At 39.2% G+C, this 13,483-nt stretch overlaps 1 protein-coding gene across 1 annotated transcript in view; it reads right to left on the reverse strand.

The window, feature by feature from the left end:
* SKIC3 (SKI3 subunit of superkiller complex) overlaps positions 1 to 13,483 on the reverse strand; it is a 43,945-nt gene that overhangs the window by 15,476 nt on the left and 14,986 nt on the right. The window contains exons 17-29 of the mRNA XM_010213871.2: positions 12,312 to 12,414; positions 11,265 to 11,441; positions 10,102 to 10,246; positions 9,848 to 9,926; positions 9,698 to 9,759; positions 9,517 to 9,573; positions 8,388 to 8,456; positions 7,357 to 7,431; positions 5,527 to 5,668; positions 4,442 to 4,535; positions 3,721 to 3,798; positions 2,374 to 2,498; positions 1,371 to 1,494 (exon numbers count right to left, since the gene is read on the reverse strand). Coding sequence (XP_010212173.2) covers positions 1,371 to 1,494; positions 2,374 to 2,498; positions 3,721 to 3,798; positions 4,442 to 4,535; positions 5,527 to 5,668; positions 7,357 to 7,431; positions 8,388 to 8,456; positions 9,517 to 9,573; positions 9,698 to 9,759; positions 9,848 to 9,926; positions 10,102 to 10,246; positions 11,265 to 11,441; positions 12,312 to 12,414 — 1,330 coding nt within the window. The remainder of the gene's footprint in view (positions 1 to 1,370; positions 1,495 to 2,373; positions 2,499 to 3,720; positions 3,799 to 4,441; positions 4,536 to 5,526; positions 5,669 to 7,356; positions 7,432 to 8,387; positions 8,457 to 9,516; positions 9,574 to 9,697; positions 9,760 to 9,847; positions 9,927 to 10,101; positions 10,247 to 11,264; positions 11,442 to 12,311; positions 12,415 to 13,483) is intronic.

Here is a 13,483-nt window from a genome sequence, read left to right on the forward strand (position 1 = left end):
AGTTAAGTAGCCGCCATGTCCAATAAATAATTACAGACATCAGTGCTACCTAGCTTCTTTTATTGGATAAGTCATATGAGGTTCCTTTTCAAGCACCTAATTATTAACTTTTGGCTTCAAATAAAGGCAAAAATGCAAACGTCTTGTTCTACACTTGGTTTTCCAGTTCCTAGGATGAAAAAAACCCCAAGAGTTGTTAAACGCACGCTTGATTGGCCAGCACTGAGTCTCTTGTACGATGCAAAGGCACACACCTCCCATGATAAGTAGTTATTCTATTGTATTAGCTGTAAAGACAGTCATCACCAAAACCCTGCGCCAAGATGGCCAACAGAAAGTGCCAAAGGAAGCTCCTTGTACAATGTCTTCCTTAAGCCCCTTTAGACCACCTGGACCATAAATTCCATTATCTGCATGAACAGAGGGTACAGTTCATTTTTCTTACTCCTGAAACCCCACTGCATACTTTTGCAACACTGCACTTTGCATCCAAGTCTGGATAGATTTGCTTAGTGTTATTTTTCAGAGCATTTACCATGTTTTCCCCTTTAAACCTAAGTGACTAACATCATGTAGGAAGTTCTTATTGTTGAAGTTTATAATAAAAATAGAACTCTGCAGTGACTAATAGGATGGAGGAAATATCAGCTCGCTAGTTAATCATCAGTTACACAGGAGTTAGACCATACTAGGTCATGGACCTTCACTATTTCAGCAACTTTGGGAATCTGTTGGCAAGATAGAGACAGTACAGTCAGCACTGAAGTTCTGTATTGACAGATATTTGCCCTGAGAGGCTGAAATATTAGTTCTTAATTCACAGCTAGCAGAAAAAAAGAGACAAGACAGGAGTTTTTCAGTCTCCAGAGATCTGAAGACAAAGGCATTCATGATCCATATGAACAGCTAAAAAGGGTCTCCTTTCCTCCATGGCAAATCTATCAGCACTTGTCCATGACGCCTGGAGTACATTTGTTTTCTGGGAATTTCTGACTATTTAAACTTAATTTGTTTTTCCTAGCCATTTAGATTTCTTGCAATTAAAAAAAAAAAGAGTATTTCCTAATGAGTAGGACAAGTTAAGATCATCTTTACGGCAAGCCAATTAGAGCTACTACGCAGATAAATTAGACACCAAACTCCCTGCCCTACCAGTCCTTCCACTGCATGGTGCTTTCTTAACACAGAGGAACACAGAGGACCTCAGAAATGGGGCCGCTAGCATTAACAGCCTTTAGGGAACACTGTATCCACTCCTGTTCCTACCTGACAGTACAAAACATTCACCTGAGACTCCAATAAAAAAGCAGTTTCAAGGACTTAGCAGTACAATCAAGCATTATACGCTCATTATTATTCCCTCCACTCACCATTTAAATAGCAGTGTCTTTGCAGCATCCACTTTGTTCTGTTTATACTCTATTATTGCCAAGGCAGTCAGGATGTGGGCTTTATCTTGTTCAGATTCAGCAATAGACAGTGCTTTCTCATAGGCTGGTAAAACATCAAGATTCAGAATTCAAATAGAATGAAAAAAATATGTATATATACAATGCTTATAGAGCCTCTGGAAAGGCATGTTATTAAAGGAACGCATGCACAGAGCAGCACTGATTTCAGATTTTGTGAATTTTCACACCTCAAGGACATCTCAAATCATAGTCAGAAGAGAAAAAAACACTTGACTTAAAGCTCGGGGAGCCACCATGTTTTAGAAAATGCCAAGCTTAAAAGGTTGTTCAATGACTGGGAGACGTTTAAGATGTAGCAGATGGAAATGAATTTGAAAAATCAATATAGGGATGTCTAGAAGAATAAAAAGAACAACATTTAAGAATGCTCTTGTGATAGTTTACTTAGGAAACTGTATTTCAGTTACAAACTGGGGATTATTTAAAATGCTGAGCTCTGGCTGCTCCACAGGGCCTGCTTAAGCTTATGCATTGACAATTCAGTATGCCTTCTGTAAGCCTCAAATCTTAGCAACAATATAGCACAATACAGAACACAATATATCACTTGTTCAAAGCACTCAATCATGAGAGATATAACACATTATTCTCCTACCTAAAGCTGATTTTTCCAGGAAAGCCAGTTCATTTGAGACCAAAGGAAGCTTAGAATGCAACAGTTCAAGGGGCAGAAATTAAAAAATTAAACAAACTCTGCTTCCTTTAGTACGTTAGAATAGTTCTAGCACCCTACTTAGTCTAATGGTTCAAATAACCATGGAAGTTGCTTTAACTCTACTGTTGCATTAAGGACAGAGAGCGCAGTGAGCTGAGCTACAACATTGTTGATTAGACAAAAGAAATTTGGTAATACTAATCTTACAAAGTGCCCCATGGTGCCTCAAATTAGGTAGACACTTACCTTTAATACTTTCTTGCAAGAGTCCCTTCTTGAAGTAGGCTAGTGCTATTCCCACAATGGCATCAAACTCAGTTAGGGGTACTGATGTGTAAACTTCAATAGCCTTATCACACTCCCCAATGGCACTGCAAAAACAAAAAGGGTCACTGCAAGGAAGGATGTAGCAACAGCTGCTATGACCCAGACAAGTTGTCCATTTGGTCTGGTATTCTGCTTCCAACAGCAGCTGTATGCAGACACATGGAAAAAAGTAAGACCAGGACAAGGATGTGCAGTATTCCCCACCCTCCTCCTCCTCAGCCAACTACCCTTCCTATCTGTTGCATGAAGAGTGAAGAAATCCCTCCCATACGTAATGATGTCACTTGATCCACACACCAAAGTGAGGATGGAGTGGGAAAAAAGGAAGTAAAATAGAAAGCATAAAAAAGGCAAATCAAAGTAGGGATGCACACCTTCTTGTTCCAAGACAACCATTGTCGTCTTGTACAGGATTGTGTTTTTTAAAAACCATTAGTAACTGGAGCTTTACACTTAAGTAGCACACAGGAATCCTCATGCATACAGCCTGCATCTGAGACTACGGGAAACTGAAAAACTGCTTCTAAAATCCTCCTTAAAATTAAAAGTCTATTTCTGGATGATCTCATCCTAGAGGACACAGGTGTAGTGTACCAGAAGCTAACCATATATGGATATTCTTTAGACAACTGACAAAATCTAATTAGCAGAACTTGAGTCATATCAAAGAGCAGCCTGAAATCTTTATCTAATTAGATTTGTGACCCTGTGTTTCATCAGGACTAGAAGAACACTGTGAAAAAACCTTAGAACTTCAAGTAAACTGCACTCTTCAGAAGAAAGGTAACATAGCCCAACAATATAAGCTTCAGGATATACTGGTCAAAAAACACTCAAACAGCAAGTTAAAGAGACTGCAGATCAAGGTTGAAGAAACCACTTGACACACATTAAGACGAACTGCGTTCAGATCCATATCTAAAAGGTGGAGACCATAAAAACAAAAGTTCACTTTTCTGGAGACCATAAAACCACTACTTTGTACGGAGACTAAGTTAAGGCATTTAACGACCAAACTGGGGGTAAAGAGAATCTGTTATAAGCTGGAAAGAGATAAAGCAATCCCTTGAAATTTATTTTTATGATATATGCTACAAGTTTCTGGAGCACCTATAAAGTTAAAAATTGTCTATAGTTTAAAATAGTTGGTTATTATATTCCTTTCCGGGGATATCTTTCATCTTTCAGCTTCACCCATGTTTTACACCACTGCATGTTCTACATCCAAAGCAACAGGAAATCAGGAGTTGAAATAATAACACTTACCACAGGCATCTGCCATAGTTTTGCATTGCTATGTTATAGCTTTCTGTATCTTCAGAGTTTTTCAGCAATGCAGCTGCCCTTGAAATAAATGCAATTATGAATAACTACCATATGACTATAACACACATATTTTGACATTTGTTCTCAAAGCAGAACAGAAATGTGTTGTGCAGAAGTCTTACTGCACTAATTAGGCACAGGGTGCATTTTATAAAGTTTTAATGCATCAGCAAACATGTTCAACAAGCACTATTTCCCTCACCACCTCCTCCTATTATCTGAAAGGGAGAGAGGAGAAAATAAAAAACAAAATCCATCAATCTAAATGCAAATGAGGCAGAAGCAGAAACTAAAACAAACAAAACAAAACAGAGGGTCCATTAAAACATTTCCCATCAATTAATTCAAGATTATTTCAAGGATAGGTTTAGAAAACACACAAACAAAAACCTTAAACTCAGTATAGTGAATTGACCTAATATATTGGTAAGAAAGACACTCTGCCTTGGGACACCTTTACTCCTCCAATTCTCATATTCTGCATTCACACATAACTACATTCTCATAACCCCCTCATATTACAGTTAACTAGGAAGTAATAAACTTTATTTTCTAAATTCAGAAGTAAAGAAAAAGAAAAACTTTCAAGCTTTTCAGCTGGTACCCAGAAAAAGCAATGCAGAAGTTTCTATTAAGAAACATTTCAGAGTATACAGTTTACCTCTCATAAGCTTCCATTGCCTGCCTTTTTAGATGTAGATGCTCATTCAAAAAGCCAAGCATTGTGAAAGCAGATGCATCATCTGGATTTCTTTCTAGAAAAGTAGAATTGATGGTATAGGAGAACATGATCAGAAAGAGCTGTGAAAAAGCATTAGAAAAATAAAATGTTGCTACACCGATGCGACAGTGTATATGTAAACAAACACACAAAGCACTTATCAAAATGATTCCAGTGCAACTGAGAGGAGCATTTCGCACAGTTAAATGCGGAAAAAAAAAAAAAAAAAAAAAAAAAACACATTGTTAGGCCAGCTCAAAAGTGCTTCGGATACTATGACACAGATGTCCTTGACAGGTTCTGTACATTTTTGCTCAGCCTGCAGTAGCTTAGGTTTTTCTGAATGAAATTATAAACTCTCCAGCTTTTATTCATTCTAGTAAAAAAAAAAAAAAAAAAAAAAGAGTAGAACCTTCACAAGCTTTCCAAAATAAACTGTAAGCACATAAGATTTGTTAGCTGTAATCTCACTCCAGGCTTCCAAGAGCTCTCCCCACACTAGAAAGGGTCAGACAGACCCGTTTTGCAATCTGTTCAAGAACAAGCCAGCACAGCCTCTTAAGAAAAGCTCCAGTAAGAGCAGAACATGAACACAACAGGGTGTGTCAGTTAATTAAGTTATTCAGCAACAAGGAACAGACTTATGGCCAAATAGCATGGCATAAGGATAGAGGAGTTGTCATGTATCTATGCCTATCCATACAGGTACAACCAAAGAAAATCTGTTAACAAATATTTGGTGACAAACACAACAAGATTTTGGTCCTTGTTTTGCTCAGCCTTGAAACAAGATCTAGGGAAAGAATGGGAGCAGGAAGACTGGACTCATATCGCTATATCATCTCAGGATGATGATAAGAATGAGTGGTCTATTAACCCTAACTTGGTTGATGATTTTACACTTCAAAAGCCTCTCCCCAACCCTCAGATCACTCTCTGCCAGAAATAGTCCAGATGCATTCATTCATTCTGAAGGAAGCTCAGTCAGGTTTTCAATAGTACAGTGAAGCATTGAAGCTACCTACCTGTATATTTGCCCAAGGCTACCTGGGCAGTTGGAATAGCATTCATTTGAACGATGTTGTACAAGTACAGCTCAGTGTTTCTGTTGCTTTTATCCTGCAGGGTTGAGCACACCCAGTGGGCATAGCCTTTTGCTCCCTCAGCCTCAAGAAACAGACAAACAAAAACAGGAGTCATTAAAACAGTGAAATACCTGAAAAGAACAGAATTGTTATTGCAATTTTTAAGATAGAGCCTCAGTTAAAAATCAGTCAGTGCTTTCTTTTACAGAATCACAGAACGGTTGAGGTTGGAAGGGACCTCTAGAGATCATCTAGTCCAACCCCTCTGCTCCAGCAGGGACACCTAGAGCACGGGGCACAGGGTGGCATCCAGGCAGGTTTGGAAGATCTCCAGAGAAGGAGACTCCACAACCTCTCTGGGCAGCCTGTTCCAGGGCTGCCACCCTCACAGTAAAGAAGTTCCTCCTCATATGGAGATTAAACTTCCTATGCTTCAACTTACACCTGTTACCCCTCGTTCCTGTCACTGGCCACCACAGAGAAGAGCCTGGCCCCATCCTTCCCACAATCACCCCTCAGGTACTTGAACATGTTGATCAAATCTCCTCTCAGTCTTGTCTTCACCAGACTGAACAGGCCCTGCTCGCTCAGTCTTTCCTCATATGATAGATGCTCCCATCCCTTAATCCTTTTCATGGCTCTATGCTGGACCCTCCCTAGAAGCTCCATGTCCCTCTTGTACTGGGGAGCCCAGAACTGCACACAATACTGCTGGTGGGGCCTCTCCAGAGCTGAGTAGAGGGGCAGGATCCCCTCCCTCGACCTGCTGGCACTGCTCCTCCTGATGCAGCCAGGAGCCCATTGGCCTTCTTGGCCACGAGGGCAGCGCCAACTCATGGGTAACTTGTTGTCAACCAGGACTCCCAAATCCCTCTCTGTAGGGCCACTTTCCATGAGCTCAACCCCTAATCTGCACTGGTGCCTGGGGTTACTCCTCCCCACATGCAGGACCCTGCACTTGTCCTTGTTGAACCTCATGAGGTTCATCTCTGTCCACCTCTCCATCCTGTCCAGGTCTCTCTGAAAGGCAGTGCAGCCCTCAGGAGTGTCGGCCACTCCTCCCAGTTTGGTGTCATCTGCAAACTTGCTGAGGGTGCCCTCTGTGCCCTCGTCCAAGTCACTGATGAACAAGTAGAAGAGCACCGGGCCCAGTACTGACCACTGTGGGACACCACTGGCCAGCGGTCTCCAACCAGACTCGGCCCCATTTATTGCCACCCTCTGGGCTCTGTCATCCAGCCAGTCCTCAATCCACATCGCTGTCCGCTGACAGTGGACAATCCACTGTCCACTGTCCATTTAGTGTTATTTATGTAAGAACACTAAATGGAACTACTAGCAGCACAGTTGCTACAACTTGCTATTTGGGCAAGAGGATTCCCACTGCACTACTGGAAGGATGACAGAAGAATTATAAAATAAAGTAAGATTTATCCACTTTTTCTTCGCACTCATGGTACTGACAGTATCTTAGCTCTCTCTTGGGGCGGTTGTAATTTATGCATTTGATTTCAGTCTAGTTCTGTGGAACATCAACAATGAGTTCTTATCACTTGTGAAGCAGATTTCTCATAGTATTGAAATCAAAGCATTCATTAAAATAACTGCTTGCTTTGCGGTGACAAAGTAGGCCAGAGACAACATTATGAAATTCAGACAAGGTCCTAACTGTTCTGTCATTCAGTATATGCCTATTAAAAAAAAGTCACCTGAGTAGAGAGATTAGTGAGGTATGTATAATCTTAATGACAAGACAACTATTGTACTTACATGCATATTAAGTTCAGTTGTGTGCCTGAAGAGATCCATCGTATCATAGCTGCCTACTTTCTCTGCAATAAGAGCCTACAGAGAATTAAGAGTTGGTGTGATCAAATACTTCAAAAATATGACATTGAAAAGAAATTCAGAATACATCACTTTAAATACAGCTTAAGTACACACAGAGGCATTTTCTTTTCTCGTGCCCTCCAAATAACATATTGTTTTAAAGAATAAAATGAACAACATCAAAGTGAGCACAAGCAGTCTGCACTGCATCAATACTTGAAATTTAAGCTCTTCTGCTACTGCTTAACATTCTTTAAAACAAAGGTTTTCTTTCTTACGTTAATAAAAGTCTTTAACAATATCTGTTAGGAGTTGAGTTTTGGCATGTGACTGTGCTAGTTCCTCCCTAGAATACAGTTTCAAGCAGATATTAGCAGATCAGCAATACGGGATTACAAAGGGCATGTGTGGCGATGACAAAACACAAATCACAGGGTATTTCTACTAATCATTGTCAGATTACAGATGGCCTAGATATCCATAAGATATTTTCCAATCTACAGTGGTGGGGGAAAAAAGGACCTATAAGAACTGATTTTGCACCAGGTACATTGCAGACTTACTGTTTTACTTCTTACTGAGCAGGGTAAAGCAGGGCCAAATAGTGAGTTTATGATACAGCGGATGTTTCTGAAGTAACTATTAAGATAGTGCTTCGTTGAGAAAGCTCAAAACAAAGCTTCAGAGCACAGAACAGTGTTTTTATACTAGCTAGTTTCTTACACAGCTTCACAACATCATCAGCCACACAAAATCACTATACAAAGCCATCTGAGCTTTCAGTTGCTTTCTCTACACGGCACTATAGAAACCCAGGGTCTAATCCACCACCTGAAGAAAGAACTCCTCTGCAAAAATTTCCATTTAATTTTTAGTGTCAATAAAGAATAATTAAGATGCAGTTTAAATCCTCTCTACCTTATCTAACAACTATTTTTGGTGCACAGTTTCATGATTTCCTCATGTCTTACCTGCCCTATCCAGCACTGTAAGTAAGAAGGCTCCAGAGACTGGGCTATCTTGAAGGCTTCATGAGCTTGCTGTAGAATCAAAGATAATTCTGTTGAACTGTCTGGCATGGTAAGAGGGCATGGTTGAGTATACACAGTTATGGATATGTAGTAATGGTTTTTACGGACAAAATTAGGTAATTGCTAAAAATATCTACTGTGCCATACCAAATAACGCACAAACCAGGAAAATTAAAGAAGCTTAGTCTAACTGAAAAGGTCTTTATAAGACTAGAATTCCTTCCAAATCCACTTCTTCTCATAACAATAAAATCACTTAATACGCCAAATTAATTCTTAGAACAGCTAGCATTTTAAAGCCAGGCTTCAATTTTGGAAAACTCTTCCATGAAAACAGATAAACAGACATCTTTTCAAAGTTGTTAAGCTGATTTACCACCTGCAAGTGATGTGTTTTGCTCTGGCTTGCATATGGTCAGAGTTCTTCCCTCAAAGCAGCACAAGGTCAGCAAAGTCTTAGCATAAATGGCCTTAGAGGTAAGTAATCTGTAGGATCAAATTATTTTTCTTAAAAATAATTCTCAGTCTGATCACCACACTTCTCACATCAAACAATCTCAAAAGGAGTTCTCTAATTCTGAGCAGGTCTAGACTTCATTTAACTATGCTGTAATTTTTCTCCAGAGAAATTCTGAAGTTTAAATAAACTGTAGCAAATATTAAGATATGTTGATAAGCAGAAACTAGCTACCTGTGGGAAACCTAGATAATTAAGTTCAGTTTACTTGTGATTGACAACAAAAGAATTCACAAACTTGGTGTATATTGCCTTGACTAGCTACTTATCCATTCATTGAAACAGTTCTTATATTTCATAAATTGATTTAAAAAATCAACTTCAATAATTTATGAGAAGATTACTCAATCTCATCTACTCCAAAACAAACATTTAACTCATCTATACAACTCAGGCATGGTACAGCTGCACACTTTATTTAGTACAAAGGAGGCATGTTTCTTGAAACTGAGAAGCATATTGTCACTGTGTGCCCATACTTCTGCTTCTACATACTCCCTTAAAAAAAAAAAAAAGTGGGGGGAAGATGAGAAAAGGGAGAAAGGGAGTTACCTCAATGTTTTCAGTTACTAGATACAAAACTCCCAAGTTGGTCCAGGCAACAACATTCTAGACAGAAGAAATAAAGTTTAAATCAACGTATTATTGCTATATTCAAAAATAACTCTGTAGCAGAGGAAAAGCAGTTTTAAATGCCCACTTGAAACAGATGGTAACTGCCTACAGCACTTACGTTTTGCTCAGCCTGAACAGATTTGATAAACGAATGTTGAGCAAGAGCATAATTTTCAATAGCTGGAAAAGACAGAAGAGCTAGATATAACTGAGTTTCACGAACAGCATTAATCAACTTGCCTTCTAAATTAGGACGCTGAAGACTTACCACTACAGGAAGCAACTACACCAAGTGCATTCCAGTAAAGATGATTTTTGCTGTCAAGCCTCACAGATTTTTTAATACACTAGAAGAGAATCAAGTGTGAATTACATCAGTGGGAGAGCAAAAATTACGACTTCAAGCACTTGCTTATGCAGAGACTTAGCTTCTACTAAGGACAAAGACTAGGCAAAAAGGCATCAGAACCAGTTTAAATTTTATAGACATATATACTTACATAAACACACATAAGGGAATACCTGTAAGGATTTCTCTAACAGTTCATTGGTCTCGTTCACATCAGCGCCCACTGCTGTTAGGTGCTCTGCTTGTCTATAATAATTTATTCCTAGATCACACCATATGCTAGGCAAAGGCGTCAGTTTTAAAGCTCTGCCGTAACACCTACAGAAACGTGAATCAGAGAAGCATTATTCATAGCCTCTTCATGAGCAGAAAACTGAAAAAAACACATAAATCAAGTAAACATATATAAATACAAACAAAAAATAGACAAGAACAGAAAGTCAGTGACAACTGGACAATTACAAACGGTGCAGGACTGAAAGTTATCAAACACATTTTTTGTTGTTGTTGGTGGTGGTTTAATTCAAACAGTTTCCTTTACAGAATCTACTCTGACCTCAAGACAGTCTGCACTGCCCACCAGTTGTAAAGCCACAGACATATAATATATCCAAACTATATTAGGTGTAGTATGTATGCTTCCAATTAAAACAATCACTACATATGCCTTTTCAGTCATTCAGGAGTTAATCAGATTTCACCTAGGAAGTTTGTTATTTGATGCAGTCCTCTGGAAAGCAACCTCAGCAATTGATCAAGAGGTTATCATGTCATGGTAGAGGTTTACAAAGCTGTTTTTCTTCTCTATCTCAGTTTACACAACCAACTGCACAAAGCTCAGAGGGACCCACAGAAGGGGCTACAAGAATCCTATAAATATATTCTATTGACATGAGCTTCCAGGGCCAGGAACAAAGAACTTCTGATGTAATCTAGATCCAGGATGTAGGGCTAGAATTGATGACATTTTTATAAGAAAGCTTAAGAGTATCACCTTGCATGTGATAGCTCTGAGAGAATTAGTTAGCATCTACTGCAACTTCTCCATTTAAAAGGGTACAATTCACTGAATGCCAGACAGAATGCAGGCATACTCTGCAGACAGGGGCAAGGAGCAGAGCTGGTGCTAAAAACACAGTGGCAACCCTAGAAACACACCCTGAAACTAGTGATGTGATTTGGAAGAAGTGTGAGGCCCTATCCATCCACTCCAAATCTTCACTCAAATCTGCAGGTGGGGAGAGCATGTTTCCTTCTGCTTCTTCTAGTCTAGGATACTTAAGACCCCAGTAGTGGGCGCAACTGGTTAGAAGTGCTTGAGAACAAACATTCCTACCTTCCTCCCAGGATGAGCAGCTCGCTTTTCTGCAGGACCTGTTTGTCTGCATTTTCACCAAGAAGGGATCCTAGAACTTGAATTTTCACTTTGGTTGGTGAAAAAACGTGCACACTAGTACATATATCTCCAAGCAGTTTCCAGAGGGAAGACATATCAGGATGGCACTTTGTTGCCCTGTAAATTAGTAATTTTAAGCAAATGCATACAAAATATTGCAATGTTCAGACATTGCAATACTCTTTTCTGAAATAAAGTTCATACCTTTAAAGAATGGCTCAATTTCAAATTTAATTAATCAATAAGCTATTTGATATCTGAATTTAGTATTCTTCCTATTTATGTTGCAATTTTAAGAAGTCAAAAATACCTTAAAACATAGGGAAAGAAAGAGACAGAGACCAAGAGAGATAGAGAGACTACAACATGCCAATGTCTCTCAACTTCGAGACCAAAAGTCAGCTCTGAAAATTAGCCATTATTTAGCAGTATATCAAAGAACTACACCCACAATTGCATTTCAAAGCATCATCATATTTATTACAGACATAAGCAATTTTCAGAGGCTTGAAGGAGGCCTCTCCTAAAGGAACAGCTATGCCACAGTTTAGCTTAAGGTACTACAGCAATCCTGTCTGAAAAAGAAAGAATAAGATTGTAACAGAGATGAAACAACCTCCTCTCTTCCATCAGTTCTGGTAGGACACCCTCCCCACCAGTCCGATCTCAAACATAAAGCATGAGAGCAGCAGAGAAATGTGTGTGTGATTACACACTTATGCTATAATCAAAAGACTCAGTATTTTCAAATGGAAGACAAAAAAAAAAAAAAAAAACATGCACAATTCTGCAACCACCATTCATTCAAGCAATCTAAGTCCACAATGCAGCATTCATGCCATTTTCAGCAAACACATGCTTATTTCTTGATTAAAGGCTTAGACTATTTGATTTAAAGTTTAAGTGAAAGTTCCCTAACATTAGACTCTTCTGCCTTCCAGCCCACAAACCCACTGGGAATTAAATATTTTAATATGTAATACTAACCTGGTAGAAAACTCAAGAGCCAGCTCTAGGTAATCCATGGCCTTCCCATCAAAATACTCATCAAGGGCTGATTTTGCCAACATGAAATAGCACTCACCAAGTCCTGCAAACAAACAAACACCTCTATGAAATATAACAGAAGAAATTCACAGGGACCTGGGTGGGGAGGGGGATAGTATAGGCAACACACTTGATGGAATGTGTTTACGTCCTCTCTAAGCACTTCACTAGAGAAATAGCAACATCCACCAACACCTACAGACTAGAAATATATGTATGCACTCTGCTAGACAACTCCTTTGTAAACTGCTACTGCCCTCAACTGATGCCTTCCTGGCTGAAAAAAATCAGTAAATCTACCTACCTGCAATTCTCTCCAGCTCTATCATGGATTTTTGCCACACCACTTTAGTCTGGCATATTCCAAGAGGAGAAAGTAGGGGAAAAACTATCAGTAGCTTTTGTAGATGAGAAGCTTTTACTTGGGCAACACTAACCCAACACTTCTGTTTCAGTTTTGCAATAACTATCTGACATTTATCCAAAAGACAAAGGTCTTTTGCACAATAAAAGAACACTTCATAACTTAAAAATCCACACCTATAAAAAGGATACAGCTTCTGTACAAGAAGCAACTACAATACAGAATTAGTGAGATGCACATACACAGTGAGAATGACAGAAGATTAAGTGGCATAAAGAACGTGAACAGAACAGTTGTTCATCGGCTATCAAAATGTTATATGCTCCCACTATTACATATTGAGAGGATCATGGATCAACATAAACAAGAAGGCCGTATCCCCTATTCCACCTTGTTCCAACTACATATGACACCCCTACATCGGTGACACTCCTATCCAGGATAGGTTACTGCTGTTTTTAGTGACTCGAAGAAGCTAACAGGAAGGTCTGAATCCGCAGGGTTAGAGAAACAAGGGGAAGACTGCACAGTCAAGAGCAAGCAGAACACGAGCACAGACCATCTTTTAGAAACTGCAGCCTTGCTCATTGCGTATCGAATCGTATACTTAAGTGGAACTACAGCATCTTTAGCTAGTTCCACTTTGTATCTTAAAAACCTCTACCATTTGCATAGGAATAATTACTTTCTGTACTTATTTGAAAGAAAAAATCACTCCCACGTATCAGGATTTTAAAAGCTCTTCATA

The sequence above is a fragment of the Tinamus guttatus genome, unplaced genomic scaffold (assembly GCF_059628265.1).
Source record: "Tinamus guttatus ecotype Peru unplaced genomic scaffold, ASM5962826v1 Tinamus_guttatus_pri_ptg000517l, whole genome shotgun sequence".
NCBI classification, from domain to species: domain Eukaryota; kingdom Metazoa; phylum Chordata; class Aves; order Tinamiformes; family Tinamidae; genus Tinamus; species Tinamus guttatus.